This window comes from Typopeltis vanoorti, chromosome 15 (assembly GCF_054136105.1).
Source record: "Typopeltis vanoorti isolate ZY-2024b chromosome 15, IOZ_Tvanoo_1.0, whole genome shotgun sequence".
Lineage (NCBI taxonomy): Eukaryota > Metazoa > Arthropoda > Arachnida > Uropygi > Thelyphonidae > Typopeltis > Typopeltis vanoorti.
In genome coordinates this window covers 57,645,901-57,668,114 of record NC_143563.1, presented here as the reverse complement: position 1 = coordinate 57,668,114, position 22,214 = coordinate 57,645,901, and the positions used below count along the sequence as shown (strand labels likewise).

Sequence of the window (22,214 nt, the reverse complement as noted above, 5' to 3'; positions counted from 1 at the left end):
AATACCTCTCGATAGGTTACAGGACCTGAGTGGCGAATGTCCTCAAAGCAGAATGATCCAATGATAAACGAAGCTGTAAACCTGCACCCATACCCAGCTCCATTCAGGTGAAAGTGAGCCTCATCTCTCCACAAAATCATCCATGGCAATGCAGCGTCCAACTCCACTCGAGCAAGGAATGTTAAAGCAAATGTCAGTCGACTTTCAAAGTCCTGCAGGTGCAACTCCTGTGTGAGGGCTATCTTGAATGAGTAGAAATGTAGAGTCTTCTATTGAATTTTCCAGAGAGTTGTGTAAGGCACGTTCATGTGTCTTGATACAGCACATGCACTGCAGGAACCAATGCTGTTGTTAACGGCCTTCTCCACAACGGCAGTAGCAACTTCATTCACTTGTTGTTGTGAACTGACTGGTTTGTGACCTCTGCCAGGTCTAATTCCAAAATCCTGTTTCTTCAAAATGATTAATCATTCATCAGAAGCACATGGAGATAGTGGACCTCGTTGACATTTGTTCAGGCAACAAAATTCGCAGAGTGCAGCAACAGCATTGCGATTGTTTAAGTAGTACAGCTTCATGAGCAAAGCATGTTGGATTGTTTAAGTAGTACAGCTTCATGAGCAAAGCATGTTGGATTGTTTAAGTAGTACAGCTTCATGAGCAAAGCATGTTGGAACAAGGTTAGTGCCATCACTGTGGACGGTATTAAAAACCAGAATGAAGGGGGAAAATCCTGTGTCCATTTTTTTAAACCCTCTTGGCACCTGCTGAGTTGCATGATATGCAAATTCCATGCATCTGGTGTTGTTTGCAACACCTCTGGTGGTGAATTTTGTAACTTTTTTTTCAGTTATCACTGCTGCATGATGCACAATGTATTCCTGGAAAGTTTTGCAGCATTTGGATCACTGGATGGTGCTCCACAAGGCCTTAAACAGGGATACGTTAATTTTGATCACACCAGGGCACTCCTTGCAAAGGTGGAGCAAGCTACCAACACTTATCTCAGTATTCCCCATAATGCAAATCACATCTCCTTGTGGATATGTCTATATGTCTAATGTTATGCATTAAGGGAAGGGCCACAACCCAGACTAGTTTCGACCTTTATTGAGGTCTCTTCAGTGGGAGCCAGGCCCAACTGGAGATACCAGGCAGAAGCATTAGCAGGTCATCTCTACCTATAGGAGTTGCCAAATGGTGTGCCACCCTTTTTTTAATAAATTACTCTGGATTTAGAGAAAGATGTTGAAAGTTTATTTTTCACTTGGTTAGAGTATAATAAAATTAGTTTAATCCTTAATCCAAGTGTGAGCAAACAAAGTTTGCACCTGAAAGTATGTTCAGGACTGGGGTAAGGTGGTACAACACCGGGTCACTCCTTGCAAAGGTGGAGCAAGCTACCAACTCTCTTATCTCAGTATTCCCCATAATGCAAAACACATCTCCTTGCGGATATGTCTAAAGTTATGCATTAAGGGAAGGGCCACAACCCAGACTAGTTTCGACCTTTATTGAGGTCTCAAGGAGACCTCAATAAAGGTCGAAATATCTCAGTATTCCCCATAATGCAAAACACATCTCCTTTATTGAGGTCTCCTTGAGACCTTAATAAAGGAGATGTGTTTTGCATTATGGGGAATACTGAGATAAGAGTGTTGGTAGCTTGCTCCGCCTTTGCACAGAGTGCCCTGGTGTTGTATCACCTTACCCCAGTCTTGAACATACTTTCAGGTGCAAACTTTGTTTGCTCACACTTGGATAAAGGATTAAACTAATTTTATTATACTCTAACCAAGTGAAAAATAAACTTTCAACATCTTTCTCTAAATCCAGAGTAATTTATTAAAAAAAGGGTGGCACACCATTTGGCAACTCCTATAGGTAGAGATGACCTGCTAATGCTTCTGCCTGGCATCTCCAATTGGGCCTGGCTCCCACTGAAGAGACCTCGATAAAGGTCAAAACTAGTCTGGGTTGTGGCCCTTCCCTTAATGCATAACATTAGACATATCTGCAAGGAGATGTGTTTTGCATTATGGGGAATACTGAGATAAGAGTGTTGGTAGCTTGCTCCACCTTTGCAAGGAGTGCCCTGATGTTGTACCACCTTACCCCAGTCCTGAACATACTTTCAAGTGCAAACTTTGTTTGCTCACACTTGGATAAAGGATTAAACTAAATTTATTATACTCTAACCAAGTGAAAAATAAACTTTCAATAATTTTGATCACCTTGTACTTTAACATACACTCTATCCTTTACTTGCAACATAATGATATAATTTTTTTGGTTGTCTTTATCTTGCAGAGGCAGTTTCATACTCATGCTTAGTTTTCCATTCAATAGTTACTGACGTGGGGCCTTATAATTTTTGTAACTAACATCATGCTGATGCACATGATGTTCTTTCTGCATCATCTTTTTTTCTTACGAATCTCCGGCTTAATAAGATGCACTGCCATTTCGCTTTTACCCTAATTATTCTTCAAACTCTAGGGACGTATTACAGTATTGTATCATTTAACTGATTGCTTTCAACCTAGTGGAGGCAGCATTTAGATTGGTTAGCGTTAAGTTCTCTGATGCTATGATCAAATCCAGTACTCATGAAATTCTCCTCCATTACATGCTGCCTTATGTAATTATCTCTCAGCAGCTGTATAAATTCCATAGTGCATATCATCTAAATCCCCCCCCTTATACACCCCTGGATTATAGCAGCAACCAGTCATATATTTCATCCTGTTGGCCACTATCTCACACTAGATGGCCTCAAATGAACTTCCCTATGCATCCTTGTCCTTCTGATATACTTTTATTCTTTTTTGCATTCAGTTCCTCTGCCATCATTAGCAAAACTCCTCCCCATCATGTTCCTTCTGTCCTCTCTGATAAAATAATATCCCTTGCATTCTATTCCTATGACTATATCATCCTCACTCAACCAAGTCTCACCAGTGCCTATAACTTTTGCCCAAATCAAGCTAAACAATGTCAAAAATTCCTCATCCATATTTTGAATACTTCTGGCATTAATATATATAAACTCCTTCATCCTAATCTCCTTCATTCCACAACCTCCTTTACACCTTGTGTTGCTTAACTTACTAAAGTTAAGAACCTGGGGTACTACATTTAGCATTATGTGATCACTCTCCCACTTACTAACTTCTAGATTGTCTGGACCCACACTTTCCTGCATCTCCCCCCCCCCTAAACATTTTAGTTTCCCTGACACTGTACTTCCAAACTATCACTGAACCACACCAAATCCAATTAGTTGCCAGCCATTCACTTTACATAAATCCTTTCCATCAGGCTCACCCCCACACCATTCCTCCTGCACAATCTGCACACTGACTCATTTGCAGTCATAGTTCTCCATCTCAGCTCATTCTCTATCATACCATGGCAACAGAATCACCTTTTTTCTTTTAACTCTTCTCTTTTGCATGCACTAGAACTCTTTCATGCCTTCTCACATACCACACTTCTCTTTCACCTTCACTCTCTGCATCCTTACAGCATCACTGACATCCTTAATCTTACATTAGGTAAATACGATTTCATCACACTCTCCTCAAGCTCTCCTCTTATCAATGAATCACCATACAAAATCTGATTCTTTTTCTCATACTTTTCCTCTTTCATAATCTGTTTTCTCTCTCCCCTTTTTTTGTGTCTGTCATAACATCTACCAGGTGTTTTTCCAACCACTCAATCTCATGCTTTCACTATTTCATACTTTGTTTTCTCTCCCCTTTCTTTCGTTTCTGTGTCATAACATCTGTGTGGCATTTCTCCAAATGCTTCATCTCATGTTTTGTTCTGTGGAGGACTCCACATAATTGCACTATCTTTTCCATTACCATCTGGTCATTCTTTTCATTTGTCACTCTATGTCATTTATGCAGTGGCTCATTCCACTTGTAACATTAACTATGCCAGTTGCATTATCACACATGCTATCTTTTTCAGCTTACCACTATCAACATCAACAGATTTCAAGATTTGTATTATCATTAATGTTTATATTATCATTTATAATTATTAATAATATATATAAGAAACATTAATGGAAAGGAAATAGAATTATCAGAATTGGATAAGTACCAGAAAGAAACAAAAAAAAAAAACAGGTGAGATCTTTCTAAGCAACAAATACAAAATGTTATATTCAGCAATGACAATCAGGGAAAAGAGGGAGTAGCTATAATACTCAACACTAAATATGAGGAAATTCTTCTTGAATGGCAGGTAATATTAAGTAGAGTAATGTGGGCAAATATTGTTCTGAATAAGTAACTGGACAATAAGACTTATATGTGCTTATGGTCCCACAAAAGGTTCTACCAAGGAAGAAATGGAGGAATTTTTTTGAGGCATTACAGAGGGCAGCAGGCTCAATGAAAAAGGAAAAGTTGGTCCTTGTTGAAGATCTAAACAGCAGAGTAGGACATGATTACCAGCCATATATAAATGTTTTGGGAAAATTTGGAGAAAAGCACAAATCAAATAATAATGGTAAATGCCTACTGGATTTCTGTTCAGGACATTAGTTATTGCTAGCACTACATTCTAACATAAAAAATGTGCACAAATTTACTTGGAGAGGAGATGCAAGAAATAAGAAAAGTCTCATTCACTATGTTATAGTTGATAGAGATGTTTTCCCACTGGTTCAGGACACAAAAGTATATAGATTTTAAATAGGAAGTGATCACTATTTTGTTTTGAGCAAGATAAAATTGAATTTTATATTGTGATCTTTACTTTCTATATTCTTACTTGTGATCCCATGACTTTTGTCATGGGATCACAAGTAAGAATATAGAAAGTAAATATCAGGAAGATGGTAAAATATTCTGGAGGCTACTGTAAAAGAAATCAGAGATGACAAAGGCGACATGAAAACTGAAGATAAAGATATTCTAGATGTCTGGCGTAATTACGTTGAAAGACTGCTAAATGAAACAGCAAGCAGTGTCAGCATGAGGGCAGAAAACTCCCAACAGGAATGCATATCCATTTTTGAAGTAGAAAAAGTCATCAAAAACATGAAATGTGGAAAGACAATTGGAGTAGATGAAATTCGGCCAGAATTGCTCAAATATGGAGTTATAAAAATTTTATAGTGGCTGCATTTCATAATTCAGATGACTTGGTCAGAGGGGTCAAATTCCAGAGAATTAGAGCAAAGTTCTCATAGTACCCATCTATAAAAAAAGGGAAATAAAACTGAATGTGAGAATTACAGAGGTATTTCCCTATTGAGTGTTCCTGATACAATTTATGCAAATATACTTGAGAAACAGCTAAGAACAATTGTGGAAGGAAATCTTGGTGAAGAACAAGCTGGATTCAGGCCAAATAGAGATTATCAGGATCAGATTTTCACTTTAAGACAAACAGTTGAGAAATCTTAGGAACATAACAAAGATTTGTATTTAAGTTTTGTTGCTCTGGAAAAATGCATATCACATGGTTCGAAGATGAAAGCTCTTCAAAATGCTACAGTTATATGGTGTATATGGGACATTATATCAAAAAATACATAGTCCCTATTTTAAGATATAAGTCAGCAGTTAGAATTGGAGGAGGAGGCACAGGAAGATGGGTTGAAGTAAAATCAGGTGTGCAACAAGGGTGCACATTATTTCCACTGTTATTCATTATCTATATGGATCACATTAATTTCTTTCTTATTCCATATGAATTTATTCAATTGACTTCCCACCATACCAGCTTTGCTGATTCTGTTGTCTATTTCTATATTTAGTTTACCATCTTCAGTAAAAATTGTGCCTAAGTAACTGAAATGTTTTACTTGTTCCACAGGTTCTCCATTCACAACACAGTTGACATTTTCAATGATTCTGCCTATTTTCATTGTCTTTGTCTTTTTATTGCTGACCTTCATACCATATCTATTACAACAGCTATTCAATTTAGTCAGAGAATCTTGCAGACTTGTAGCGGATTTATTTAGAAGTATAACATCATCCGCATAAAGCAAAGAGCTGACATTAACATCTCCAATTTTGATATCAGGTTTAATACCACATTCCTTCATAATGTGATCCATATAGATAATGAATAACAGAGGGGATAATGTACATCCTTGTCTCACACCAGATTTAACATTAAACCATCTTCCTGTACTTCCTTCAATTCTAACTGCTGACTCACAACTCAAATAAAGACTAAGTATTGCTTGATATAATGCCCCATTGACACCATATAACTGCAGCGTATTGAATAGCTTCTCTCTTGGCACCTTGTCATATGCCTTTTCCAAATCGACAAAACTTAAATACAGATCTTTGTTATATTCCCATGCTTTCTCGACTATTTGTCGTAAAGTGAAGATCTGATCCTGACAGCCTCTATTTGGCCTGAATCCAGCTTGTTCTTCACCAAGCTTTTCTTCCACAATTCTTCTCAACCGTTTCTCAAGTATACTTGCATAGATCTTGCCAGGAACACTCAGTAGGGAAATACCTCTGTAATTCTCACATTCAGTTTTATTTCCCTTTTTATATATGGGTACTATGAGAGCTCTACTCCAATCATCGGGAATTCGTCCCTCTGTCCAGGCTTTCTGAACTATGCAGTGCAGCCACTGTAAGACTCTTATACCACCATACTTCAGCATTTCTGGTCGAATATCATCTACTCCGGCTGCCTTTCCACATTTCAAGCCTTTGATGGCTTTTTCTACTTCAAGTATGGATATGTATTCCTGACTGCATGCCTGGTCAGTGTTTTTTATCACTGTGCTGTCATCACTGCTTGTTTCATTTAGCAGTTTTTCAAAGTAATTACTCCATACTTCAAGGATATCTTTTTCTAGTGTTTTCATTTCACCTTTATCATCTCTAATTCCTTTTACAGCACTCTTTCCTCCATTCCTAAGCTTCTTCAACAACCTCCAGAATATTTTGCCACCTTCTTGATATTTATTTTCTATATTCTTGCCAAAGTCCTCCCATGACTTTTGTTTAGCTAGTTTTACACACTGTTTAGCTTTCTTACATTTGTCTCTGTATTCTGTAAGAGTAAAAGCTGACTTATTTGCCAGGAACTTTTGATATGCTTTCTTCTTTTCCTTCACTGCCTCTTTAACTTCCTGTGTCCACCAGGGAGTTCTGATTTTTTTATCTTTGCACACAACCTCACCACATGCCTCTCTGGCAGAATCAATCAATGTTTCCTTCAGAGTTTGCCACTGAATCTCCAAGGTTTGATTCCTGTTCTCAAACTCTTTCATTTTCTTTTCAATAATATTTCTGTATTTTAGTCTACAGTTTAAATCTGAGAGCTGCTCAACTTTTATTCGCTTTAAAACTTTCTTACATGTTATTCTTTTCAATATGAAATTCAATTTTATCCTGCTCAAGACTAAATAGTGATCACTTCCAATTTCAAATCCTCTGTACACTCTGGTGTCCTGCACCAGGGAGAAAACATCACTATCAACAATAACATAGTCAATGAGACTTTTCTTATTCCTAGCCTCTTCTCTCCATGTGAATTTGTGCACATTTTTATGTTGGAACATGGTGTTAGTAATAACCAGTCCATGTCCTGAGCAGAAATCCAACAGATATTTGCCATTATTATTAGCTTTGCTCTTTTCTCCAAATTTTCCCAAAATATCTTTGTATGTCTCACAATCATTTCCTACTCTACTATTTAGATCCCCAACAAGGACCAACTTTTCCTTTTTCATTGTGTCAGTTGCTTTTTCTAAAGCCTCAAAAAATTCCTCCACTTCTACCTTAGTAGAACCTTCTGTGGGACCATAGGCACAAATAAGTCTCATTGTCCAGTTCCCCATTCTCATATTTGCCCACATTACTCTACTTGAGACTGACTGCCATTCAAGAAGATTAGTCTCGTATTTTGTGTTGAATACTATGGCTACTCCTTCTTTTCCTTGATTGTTATTGCCTGAATATAACATTTTGTATTTATTGCTCAGAAAGATCTCACCAGTTTTGGTCTTTTTTGTTTCAGTCATCCCTATTATGTCGATCTGGTACTTAGATAGAAATATAAGCTCTGTTAATATTGGCATCTTGGCAGATAAATTTGGAAGGAAATTTTTGATCAAAAGTTAGTAATGGAGTAATTTTTTCATGTAGTACTATCATAATTATCCTGTACATCCCCCTGAGGGTACATATCAGGAATTTGATGATGACAATGACTGTCATTCTTTTTTACTCCCTTCACACTTCTTCGACATTCACTCACAAAACACGACAAACAGTAATGTTTTCCTTATTCTGCAAAGGGCATACATTGTGCACACACTGCAGTGAACATAATCACACACGCTAAAACCGGCGGTCATTGTTTTGAGTATTGGCAGCATGACATACAAGAAAGCAAATAATAAACCTTTGAAAATTACAAAATTAAGCATACTATACTTACTGTTAATCAAACAAACACTCATAAATATAATAATGCACTAATTATCATTATATATATAGTTCCAAAAAGAACTTATCAATTAGCTTAAATAGTCACTACACGCAGTATCTTTTGCACTCTTGTGGTGATGACCAAAAAAAGAGGGGGAAACAAGAAGGGGGTGGGAGTGCTGATAATGATGATAGCAGGGGAATTAAGTCCACATAAGGTAGACATGAAAGGGAGAAATAGTAGCAATGGTTATGAGGCAGTGTGGTGTAACATGGAGGTTGAGAGGAAGACATATTTAGTTGGATGTTGCTATCGGCCTGGGAATGTGGCGGGTAGTGGTGATGAAGAAATGTATAAACAACTTGGATTAGTGAACAAAGGAAGGGTAATTATTATAGATGATTTTAATTGTTGATATAGATTAGAATGAACAGATAGCATTTGGGAATGAATTTCTCAATTTCTTAAGAGATAACTATCTCAGACAGCATGTAAAGAAGGGCACTCAAGAATCGAGAGGTCTAGATCTGATCGTTTCATCAGAAGGTGTAATTGTAAGTGGGGTGTCACACTTTCCTCCAGTTGGTGAAGGTGATCATGAAGTAATCACCTGTGTTGTGGCTGGTTATATGCAGACTTTTGTGAGGAAAGGGTGTATATGGAGTTATATGGCTGGTGATTATGACAAGCTTAGGAGAGAACTCAGAGCTATAACATGGAATGAGGAGTTGGGCAGTAAGGATATAAATGCTTAGGAGCTGACAAAGATATACATAACAGCATCAATGTGTGAATGTATTCTGAAGGCCAAAAAGCTGAATAAGGTAGGTGTAATGGATGAATGTTGAGCTTAAGCATGAAATCTAGAAAAAGAAAGTACTTTGGAGGAAGTACAAGATGAATAATGGTAATAATCAGTCACATGAAGACTATAAAGAACAAGCCAGGATTGTGACTCACTTAGTAAGGAAAATAAAAGTAGAGTATGAGCAGAAATTGGCAATTCAGGCTAAGAAAAACCCTAGAGAGTTTTTTAGGTATGTGGCAAGTAGAAGGAAGAATGATCATGGTAAGATGAAGTTAATGGATGAAAGTGATAGAATGGTAACTGCTGCAGAAAACATTGTTGAGGTATTCAGTGATCAATTTATAAAGGTGTTTCATCCTGATCAGGGTGGAATCATGAGGAAATTAAGTGTAGAGGACATAGGAGGGGATGGCTTAATTGTGAGTGAGCATGAGGTATTTGAGGAAATAAATAAACTTGATGTCAGTAAGGCAATAGGATTTGATGACATATCACCACACTTGTTAAAGGAATGTTCCAGGGAATTGGCAGTAGCATTGGCATGCCTGTTTAATAAAATTCTTACAACAGCACAGGTTCTAAGAGAGTGGAAGGAGTGTAAAATTATTCCATTTTATAAAGGTGGTGATAAGGGTGTGGCCTCAAATTATAGGCCAGTCTGTATATATGGAGTTGTGGTGAAGGTACTGGAGAGATTGGTGAGAAGTAGGGTACAGAAATGGCTTGATAACAGCAGTATTCACTGTGGTTATCAGCATGGATTTGTTAAGGAGATCATGTTTCACTAACTTATGACCTATAACAAGATAACAAATACATTGGACAGGGGAGATGCATATACAGTGGTGTACTTAGATTTTGCAAAGGCTTTTGATAGACTGCTACACGACAAGCTCTTAAATAAATTGAAACAGATGAGATTGGATAACAGACTTCTGAGTTGGATCAGTGACTGACTGTCAGATAGATATCAGAAAGTTGTACGTGGGGTGCAGTATCTCGAAAGAAGAAGGTCGCTAATAGTGTACCTAAGGGGTTATTTTCGGAACCATTGTTGTTCAGTTTGTATGTTACTGATATTGGGATATGTTTAACTAATTATATGTAGCTGTTTGCAGATGATGCAAAATTGGAAAGAGCAATGCTGAATCTAGCATATGTTATGGCCTTGCAGGAGGACTTGAATAGATTGCCTGAATGGGCAAGTAAGTGGAACTGTCAGTTCAATGTTGCAAAGTGTAAGGTTTTCAGATTTGGTAAGCAACGATGAGATGCAAAGTATACACTTGTTGTGGAAACTTTAACAGAAATAGAAGAGATGAGAGATCTGGGAGTGATGGTGGACAAGGACCTGAAATTCAGGGCCACGTTGCACAAGTTGTGAAAACATCACATTGGATAATGGCAATGATGCAGAGGACCCTGACATGCAGAAATAGAGAGGTTATGATTCCATTGTATAAGGCCTTGATCAGGCCTCGTATAGATTATTGTGCACAGATTTGGTTGTTGGGTTTTCATTGTGACGAGGATATGTTGGAAAGGGTCCAGAGAAGATTCACAAAGGTGGTATTTGGAATATGGAGTACAAGGACAGATTGAGAGAATGTAAGTTGCAGAGCCTCGTGAATAGGAGGAAGGGGGGGGATGTGTTTGAGACATATAAGCTAGTCAGGGGTTGTTATCAGGTTCGCATGGAAGAGATTTTTCATAAATTGGGAGAGGTGGGGGTAGAACAAGAGGTTATCGCTGGAAACTGTATAAGAAGGAGTCAGAAGCATTGCCTAAGTGTGTTGTGGTTGTAGACACATTGAATCACTTTAAAGCATGGTTGTATGAGCATTCAGTGCAATGGCGTGTACCTCCCATGATAACTCTCTGACTCCATGGAGGTTAAATGTTAGTAATAATAATAACAACACATTGTTATCCATGCTTTAGAAGACCTTAGAAGGAAGTGGTAATCAAATCAGATTGGAGAGATCTGATAACGACTAAATATTTAGCAGAAAAACTGTTTATAGGAAGCCAGTTATAATATATATTGATTATCTTAATTAAAATTAATTATCTCCTATCACAGTATTTTATGTGTATATTAAGAATTATGATTATGCAGTTAGTAGCAATTTAAAGAATCGAAGAGGATATGGTCATAAAATTAGTGATAAAAACTGATTTGATTGTTTAGGAAACTCGTAATGACCTTGTAATTTTATTATTATTTCATGACACCTCAAAGGAATCTGAAGACTCAAACCTCTACTACCACTACCATCATCTACATCAACGCCATCTACTGCCCACCACCACTAGTATTTTTTGTCTGTAAATTGCATGTTCTGAAGAGCCGATATGTGTGTATATGGGATGAAAATCCCGAGTTACAGGGAGAAAAAAACCCTGCAACCTCTACATGAGATTTACTAAACTCATTGAAGGTCAATTGAAAAAAATCCATAGAAAGATTTCTCCAGTCATGACGAGAATCGAACTTGGGCCTTTTCCAATAGAAGGTCACAATGTACTGCCTTTCTATCAATTGCTCTGTTTGTTTGCTTGTTTGCACTATCACATCTTCTCATATATCCCTTGAATATATCCCTTATATGCATCCCTGGTGTATGTATATATATATATATATATATTTTTTTTCCCCCCTTATCACTTAATCTGTACGCTCTTCATAGAAATATATATATATATACACACATTAAGATCCTCATTCTGCTGGAGAGCTATGGTAACAGTTTGTCCAAATGTCAAATATTGCTTGTAATCTAGTTATTCTATAATTGGTATGATATTTAAAACTTATTCTATAAATATTCTACGCCGTTGATTTTCACTTGCCAAGTTTCAACTTCTTACTAACCATTAATTTTTTTTCAGACTGCACAGGAATGATATCCTTACGTTTTAAATTATTTCATCCCTCACTTTACCTTTCTTAGCATGAGTCAAATAATACTCTAGAGCAAAATTGTTATATCATTATATTAAAATAAACAGCCCAAAGGCTTCAGTTCAGCGATGCAAAATTATATAAATCAAGTGGATGTTAAATCCAGCATTATTTCAAAGCTGAATGTAGAAACTATGAAAGTTTGCAATAATCAAACACTCCAGAATCAGGGTGTTCCTGGAGAATATATGGACCTCCTCCAGGAAATATACCACACTGCAACACTCCAACTTCACACAAGTAGCAATAAAATTTGGGTGATAGAGAGTCTCCGACAAGGAGACTCTCTATCACCCAAAATCTTTACAGCAGTCCTTCAAGAAATATTTAATAATATAAACTGGACAAACCATGGTATAAAAATTAATAACAGAAACTCAACACACCTAAGATATGCAGATGATATCATAATTTTTGCAAACACTGCAGATCTTAATATAATGATAGAAGTCCTATATCATGAAAGCAGAAAATTCGGTCTAAAAATAAACAGACAATAAACTAAAATCATGTTTAATCGTTTTGTAACACCATAAAACATAATAATAGAAAACAATTTCTTGGAAAGAGTCTCTTCATATACATACTTAGGTCATCTCATTAATCTAAACTGTGGACTTCAAAAGGAAATATGTTTTTCAAAATAATGATGTCCCACTCTGTTTAAAAAGGAAGACGTTTAACGAGTGTATACTTCCAGTCCTCACATATGGTTGTGAAACTTGGGCGCTAACAAAAGTACTGGCAAATAAACTAACAACAACTCAAAGAAAAATGAAGAAGTTGATGCTAGGATCACATTAAAAGATAAGAAGTGAAACATCTCGATAAGAAGCCAGACTCACATCACTGACATCATTCTTCACCATAAGCGACTAAAATGGAAATGGGCTGGACATCTATCCAGAAGAGAAGATGAGCGATGAACCACTATACTAACGAACTGGATTCCAAAGAAGGGAAACGAGGCCGAAGACATCCTAAAAGAAGGTGGAGTGATGAACTGTCAAAATTTGTTGGGAAAAATTGGTCAACCATTGCCAAGAACAGAGAAAAGTGGAAAGAACTGGAGGAGGCCTTCGTCCAGCAGTGGACAGAAAGAAGAAGAAGAATGTAGAAACTATGAAAGTTTGGTATGAAATATGACCAGAGAGAGAGCTTATGGAAATACACTCGCTGGCATTTATGAGTTGCCTTAGCATGGACCATACAGAAGACATGATTGCTTGCCCAAGAGTCCATATATTCAAAATTATATAAATCAAGTGGTAGACACTTGATTTATATAATGTTATATCATTATTTTTATATCATAGATGAAATTTTTCCATTCATGTGTGAGGTACAATCACTGATCACAGCCAAACTTGGCTTTATAGAAATTTGATGTGATAAAAGGGCAGTTACTAGTCTTATAGAATGAAAAACTTGACTTTCTAGGAGAAAACTCTTTCATCAGTATGTGACCAGCTAACTCATCTTTAGTTGAAAGCTGCCATAAAGATTTTTTCAGTTCACATCCCAAGTGGGATTTGACTCAAGTTTTTCCAATGGTACAATACCTGTATAAAAGTTTCACTACTTGTATAGAGTCCAGAGGAATAGTTTTAGTTGAAGGTTTCCTATAGCAGATTTTTTTTAAAACAGGATTGTCATAGACATTATTTTCAGTATTTTGGTACTCTGAATGCCGTCTCTCTCTCTCACAATAATTTCCGCATTGAGGATTTTCTGTATATATAGCTTTGCTTAAATCACTACTGGAAATCTTCTGAACAACTAAAGGAATGATTTTAAACTTTAGCTTATATCCATATTCTGGTTAAATTTATTATGCTTTGCATAGTAAATTGATCCAGAATTTATTATTCTTAAAACATCTTAAAAATTGAGAAGTCCATTTTGAATATCCTGCATAAAATTTGTTATTTGTGTGCCAAACCATTAAAGAAGTGTTTTAGACCTAAATTTTAATTCATACTATTAGTACATCTTTCTCTCTCTCTCTCTCTCTCACACACACACACACACATGCAAACAAACCTTGTGTTTGTTTTGTTTTTACTAGGTAAGGCATTGACATTCCTGCTGCTAGCACCAGCATCCGACAAATTCCCAGCCCACACCTCACTTAGACGAGCTGCAATAGACTTAATTGGTCGTGGATTTACAGTATGGGAACCATATCTGGACGTATCCAAAATTTTATTAGGACTTTTAGAGCTTTGTTGTGATTCTGACAGACTTGTACCAAGGTGAGCTAAATTTAATGATGGTTTATTTCTGGATGTGATAAAATATTTGAATGGTTTATTATGAGTACAACAATAACTAACTGAATGTTAGATGTCATTTCTACTTGTTTCTTTGGGATTGAGTAATAGAAAGGATTTAATGTGACTCTCACCTGCAAAGGTTGTGAACTTATGATACACTAGTTCTGTGACTGAGCTAAGGATTTATTTCTAATTTTTTTTATTAATTTTATATATATTTTTGTATTTATTATTATTATTGTTGTTTTTTTATAATTTGTAAATAAGGCTGTGGGACTGGATGGGAATATCACCACCTATATTAAACAGATGTGTAAAAGAAATAGCAGTGTTCTTGACTTTTTTGTTCAAGAATACTGCTTGGTTGTGATGACAGGAAGAGTCCCTGAAAAGTGGACTCTTCCTGTCCACTTTATAAGATTATTAGTAGTTATAAGATCCTTGCATAATGAATTATCTAAATCAGTAATAGTAGTAGTAAGCTATAGGTCAGTTTGTATTTAAAATATGTTAGTGAAGATATCATTTTTTATAATTTGTAAATAATGCTGTGGGACTGGATGGGAATATCGCCACCTATATTAAACGGATGTATAAAAGAAATAGCATTGCTCTTGACTTTGTTGTTCAAGAATACTGATGTTGTGATGACAGGAAGAGTCCCTGAAAAGTGAACTCTTCCTGTCCACTTTATTATTATTATTATTATTATTAAACAAGACCTCATGGAGTCAAAGACTCATCTAGGAGGTCCTTTTATCTCACACACATCTCATCATACCGTGTCTTAAACACATTCAAACTCCTTGCAGACACCACACTCTCAGGCAAGGCATTCCAATCGCTCACAACTCTGCACGAAAAAAACCTGCCTCTCACTCCCCTACTCACACCCTCTTTATACAGTTTCCAGGGATGACCTCTGGTTCTCCCCTGATCTCCCACTATTCTCTGTAGAACTTCTCCACCATTGATCCTATAACAACCCCTTGCCAACTTATAGGTCTCTATCATATCTCCCCTCTTCCTTCTCTCCACTAGACTCTGCAAATTACATCTTTTCAATCTTTCCTCATACTCGACATTCCAGAGGTCAGAAACTGCCTTAGTCAGTTGTCTTTGGACCCTTTCCAACATCTCTTCATTCTTCTGAAAACCAGGTGACCAAATCTGGGCACAGTAGTCCATGTGTGGCCTAATCAAAGCCTTATACAATGGAACAAGAATCTCCCTACTTCTACACATCAGTGTCCTCTGCATCATTCCCAGAAGTTTTTGTGTTGTCTTCACAATTTTCGTGATGTGTCCCCTAAATTTTAGATCCACTATCACCCCCAGATCTCTTATTTCCTCTACTTCCAACAATATATTCTCACCAAGCATAAATTCTGCATCCCATCTTTGTTTTCCAAATTTTAAAACCTTATGCAACATTGCTCTCGCATCCCCATTTGCTTGCCCAATCACTGAATTTATTCAAGTCTTCTTGAAAGGCCACAACGTCTTCACTACTCTTTATGGTTCGTCCCAACTTTGCATCATTTGCAAACAACTGAATATCTCCATCCAAATCTTTGCCAATATCATTAATATACAAGTTAACTAGTAATGGCCCTAAAACAGACCCCTAAGGCACTCCACTAGTGACTTTCCTTTTCCTGGATATTGCACCCCCATACACAACTTGTTGATACCTATCAGATAGCCAGTCTCCAATCCAATGCACTAATCTAATATCCAACCCCATCTGCTCTAGTTTGACTGTCAACTTATCATGAGGTACTCTATCAAAAGCCTTTGCAAAATCTAAGTATATTACTGTGTATCCTTCTCCTCTGTCCAAGGAAGCAGTCACTTTATTGTAATAAGTAAGTAGATTACTAAAACATGACCTCCCTTTAGCAAATCCATGCTGTCCATCAAAGATTATACCATTGTTGTCAACCCAACTCTGGATCCTAGTTCTCACAAGCTTCTCCAACAACTTAACCACAACACCTGACACACAGATAGGCCTATAGTTTGATGCTTGAGTTCGATCACCTCCTTTATGAAGTGGCACAATCTTGCCCTCCTTACGAACTTGACCCCTCCTTTAAGAACTTGACCAAGTGCAAGACTCTTATTAAAAAAATATGTCAAGGCAGGTGTCAACTCTCTGGCACATTCCTTCAGAATACGTGGTGATATATTATCAAGTCCCACAGCCTTATTTACATCTAGTTTACTCAACTCCTCAAACACCTCTTGCTCACTTACAGTCAGTCTCTCCTCCCCATCATCAACTGCTCTTAATCTCTCCATGAAGTCACATTCACAAGATTGAAAAATCTTTATGAACTGCTCATTAAGTATCTCCACCACACATTCTGCAACAGCTCTCTTTATACCATTTTCTCCAATCAATGTCATCCTTCCATAATCATTCTTTCTTTTGCTGGCTACATATCGAAAGAACTCCCTAGGATTCTTTTTGACTTCATTAGCTAACTGCTGTTCATACCTCTCTTTAGCTACTTTCACCAACCAAGTCACCCTCCTTGCCTGGTCTTTGTAGACCTCATGAAATTGGTTACTTCCACTTCTCTTATGCTGCCTCCACAATGCCCTTTTTCTCTGTATTGCATGCTTAATCTCTTTATTCATCCATCTCACACCTACCTTATTTAACCTTCTCACCCATGATATACATTTAGACATTGCATCTACTAAATAGTTTTTGAAAATCCCACAGTGGCAATACAGTGGTTTTCCCACTGTATTAAGCACTGGTCAGACCACACTTGGACTATTGTTCTCAAATTTATAAGATTATAAGTTGGTTATAAGATCCTTGCATAATGAATTATCTAAATCAGTAATAGTACAATAGTAGTAGTAAGCTAGAGGCCAGTTTGTATTTAAAATATGTTAGTGAAGATGTCATTTTTTATAATTTGTAAATAAGGCTGTGGGACTGGATGGGAATATCACCACCTATATTAAACAGATGTGTAAAAGAAATAGCAGTGTTCTTGACTTTGTTGTTCAAGAATACTGCTTGGTTGTGATGACAGGAAGAGTCCCTGAAAAGTGGACTCTTCCTGTCCACTTTATAAGATTATAAGTTGGTTATAAGATCCTTGCATAATGAATTATCTAAATCAGTAATAGTACATTAGTAGTAGTAAGCTATAGGCCAGTTTGTATTTAAAATATGTTAGTGAAGATATCAGAGGTGAATTAGTAAAAGACAGAATACAAAATTCAGTTTATGAGAATAGGAATCTTTCTAGATTAACGCGTTAATGGGTCATCTTGTTTCATTAATATGGTTACATTTTATAAGAGAATGCCAACTGTAGTATACATGGAAGATTAATATATGGTAATTTTTCTAGATTTCTAAACATTTGATAGAATACCATATGACATCACTATTGAGATCAAGAGAAAAGGAGATAGATAAGGGGATAGCTGTTAATGATTGCAGTGGAATTGTGTCCACAAAGTGGGGAAATTGATAGCACATTTTGAATCTGTGTAGTGTGAAGTTGAAATTAACAGGCTAGTATATCTGATTGGATGTTGTTATAGGCCATGGAATGTAGAGAATACTGATTGTGAAATGTTTAGGCATGTAAGATTTTAATAGACCTTTGACTTGGACAAAAAGTGGGGTTGTAGTTTTAGTAAGTGCAAGGTGTTGCATTTTGAGTGCAGAAACATAAGGCTGTGTACTATATTGACAGTGCTGTACTGCAGAAATTGGATGAGATTTGAGGATGATGGTTAACAGCAGACTGAAGTTTAGAGGACATGTTGCAAGTGTTGTAAAGACTGCACACCATAATACTGCTATGATATACTCTAACGTGTAGGAATAAGGAGGTGGTTTTGCCACTGTATTAAGCACTGGTCAGACCACACTTGGACTATTGTTCTCAAATTTGGTTTTAGTGTGATGTAGAAACATTGGAGTGTTCAGAGAAGAGTGAGTAAGACAATATCAGGACTCTGGAATGTTGGGAATGTTGATTGCAGAGTTTGTAGTATTGGAGGAAAAGAGAGGCTATATGATAGAGACATTATGTTAGTGAGGGGATTTTATCGGATTAATCCATAGGGGGATTACAAAAAGAGTAGAAGACAAGAGGAGAAGAAATAGAGGCCATCTCTGGAAGCTGTGTAAGAGCATGGTGAAGAGGGATGTGACGAGTAGATTTTTTACATGAATTGTCAGTGAAAGGAATGGAATTCATTACTGGAATATTTTGCTAATGTAGGGAATGTTAAGGATTTTAAGATTCAGTATGAGAAATATGTTGTCAATGAACCTCCCACGATGAGTCTGCAGACTCCATGGAGGGTATATTAATAATAATAATAATTATTATTATTATTATTATTATTATTATGGTTTTCCTGGATACAGGAATTGATGACCGATATAAGCTACTGTTTATATATTGATTATATAGTTCAGAGTTTTTAGAGATATTTATTCATTTGCAGGTGATGTTAAGCAATTAATGAGAGTAATATAGAGCTCTGATGTAATGTGGCTATAAGAAGATATGAACATGCATGTGCTCTAGGATGGTGATGAATTTTCAATTCATTGTTTTCAAAGTTACCATACAACCACTTTAGCCATAGCTGCTATGTTATACTGATGGACCTTTACTCTGTTGGAGATGCAAGAAAAGCGACAGTAAATAGCATTTCAAGCTTATTAACGTTGCAAGATTATTGAAAGTTACTTGGAACATTTCTGTCTTAATGAGAACAATACTTGCTATCAGCCTTATATAAGTCTTCAATCACGAACTATCCTTCTTTCTATATACAGATATGGGAGAAGATAGAGGATCCAGAGGCAAGTAACTAAAACTATCTAAGATAGAATATTGGGTGTGAGGAAATATGCTCTGCAAAATGTGGCATATATGTGTCATAGATAATTAGATGTAGTCTTATAAGTTGGTTATAATCCATGAGATAGATGTTCTCCAACCTATTGGTCATGTGTTCAAATTCTGCTGTGGAATGGATACATGTTGTGAATGTCATTAGATGGTAGATGATTTTTATCATATGGTGTGAGATGTCCCACTCTGCTTATTGGAGAAGTTAAGTATTCATCATAGTTGATGTAAGTGGTCAGGAGGCTTAAAAGTACCATATTTGGTCCATGAGGAGTTTCTTAAAAAGTGTACATTAATACAGTGAGTAGACTTAGAAACTCCTTGGGGATCAAATTTTTTAATCATTTCACACCTCAGTTAAGTGAGAGTAGTGGTGGTAGTGATCTTACATTGTATGATAAAAATTATCTACCACCTAATAACATTCCATAGCAGATTCATTTCTATGAATCTGCTGTAAAATGGATGGATGGATCACTTAACAAAAAAAAGAGGAGGTGGAGATGTAAAAGATGGTCAACTTAGCAGCTGCATAAGAAGTGTAGAGTGGATTTTTTTTTTTTTTTTTCGCAATAAGCAGTGAGTGAGTAGAATTCTTTGCCAGAGTGGGTGGTGAGTACATTAATGCTAAATATATTCAAGACAAAGTGTGATGGTTGTTGGCGTTTATAGAGAGTAGCGACCTCCTACCACAGGACTTTTGACTCTGTTGAGCCTTGGAATAATGCTGATATTGTGTTGTTGGATCCTACTTCTTGTCAATCTATACTTTGGATCCGACATGATTACTATTACGATGTTCTTAAACAAAAAAAAATAGTTGCTAGTTGATTTCTAATGCAAATATAGAGAAAAGTTATATTTAAAGACTGCGCCACTCTATATCTGAATTAGTTCAAGAACTGAAGAAAAACCAACTCACAACTGTCTCTCCTTTTAGATGTTAATATTATATATACTGGCCAAGATATTTAACTTACTCAATTTACCCGCTTTGGTTCGAATATTTTATGAATGGGGCAGTAAAAGAGTTTCAGGCAAAATACAACTTTAGATTAACAAAAACGAACATTTAATTTTAGAATCACAAATTTTACACTTAGCTTCAATTCAGTAATTAAGATATCACAAACATTTTAACTCCTCAGATAAATTCAATCATTCAACTCATACAATGGTAAATCTGTTATCTCTATAATACAGTCTTCTCACAGTTCCTTAAGTTCCAAATACAACAAAAAATTGCAGTAATACCTCTTCACAAACAAACACTTTTACACTTTAGCTAACTTCCTCAATAGTTATTGTTAGTATATAAGGAAATTCTAGGATGAAACTCTCACTTCTCTGTATAGGAATATTAACGGTTGGAATAATCTTACCGATAATCTTTTTTCTTCACTTACTTATACATAAACACTTTTTATAACTAAATACATAAACAGTATACGGCACTCATTAAAATAATTCCTCTAAGCAATAACTGAATTAATCATCGGTCACTATACACATAAACAAACGTTGTTGCATAAAGTACTACTGATTACTCATGAAATAAGGCAACACACAATAATTCCTTAACTTGAGGTTTTATATGCACAGTTGTTCACTCTTCCGGCATTCAATTAATTCTTTAGACACTACAATTCTAAACACAGCTAACGGTAAACTTCAATTTTACAGCCTCTACTATTCCCTAGTTACTCGATGCTTTATTTCAAGATTCTGTGTGTCCTTGACAGGTCGGCCCTGAAATTATATCTCAATTCAAGTATCGCTAGTCTAATTAATAGTCTCTCAGCTGTTTTCTGTAGCTATAATTGTTATTCTACAACTTATTAGCTAACTGCTTCTCGACTAGTAGACTTTATTAGCTGCTTGAGTGACTTGCCGACTCGCTGTTATCGCACTGTGATTCCCGAATGCCGAATGCTCCGATTCCAACCTAATGCCAATCCTCTCCTTTCTCTCTCTCTTAAATATAATAATTTCCAGCGTTCTTCCTTTTTATATCCATTCTATCCCCTTAAATTATTCTCGTGATTTCTTTCTAAAACTCTTTTCAATAAACCTTCTCCTCAACGTGCTGGTCCAAAACGTGCTCGCTCACTTACATACATCTCCATGACAACCAAACAAAATATAATAAAATTGAGGTATTGCATAATGCTAAACTTCTACAAATACGAATAAATAAGGAATATTTACATTTCAATTAATGCGCAGTTAAATGATCAAATACAAATTCTTATAATAATAATATAGTAATAAATAAAATAGCTTGTTCACTCTTGAGAAGCAGTTAGCTAATAAGTTGTAGAATAACAATTATAGGAGCCTGTGTAGCTCAGTGGATGTGGCGTTTGCCAACCACGGCGTTTGGCCGCACGAAGGAAGACTTGGTTTCGAGTCTAGTCGGCGACTAGAGGAAATTTTTCTAAGCCTTTTTTCGACTGGTTCCCGAGTTAGTCGATCTCTGGCACGGGCAAGCAGGTTTTTCCTCCCGGAAACTCGGGTTTTTCCTCCTGTAAACTCAAGAAAATCGACCGTAGAACCCACATTATTTCAGACATTAGATATATTGTGTTAGGGTTAGGGACCACGAGATGGCGGCACATTTGAGCCGTCTCTCTTCACTGCGTACCGCTTAATTAGTGATAGCCTTGGGCCATCTGTCTCTGATTGGTACCAGTGGAGATTGAACTGCCCACTCAGTCTCCAAAAGTTAGATAGGGCTAAATGGCCTCGCCTACTCCCCGTATACGGGAATAAAAAGGCGTTAGCTGATTTTTTTTTTTTTATAAAATAGCTTAATAATATTT

At 36.5% G+C, this 22,214-nt stretch overlaps 1 protein-coding gene across 8 annotated transcripts in view; it reads left to right on the top strand.

The window, feature by feature from the left end:
* Rbcn-3B (WD repeat-containing protein Rbcn-3B) overlaps positions 1-22,214 on the top strand; it is a 717,321-nt gene that overhangs the window by 622,522 nt on the left and 72,585 nt on the right. For all 8 annotated transcript variants that reach the window (XM_090405900.1, XM_090405903.1, XM_090405904.1 and 5 more), the window contains one exon: positions 14,278-14,464. In XM_090405900.1, coding sequence (XP_090262026.1) covers positions 14,278-14,464 — 187 coding nt within the window. The remainder of the gene's footprint in view (positions 1-14,277; positions 14,465-22,214) is intronic.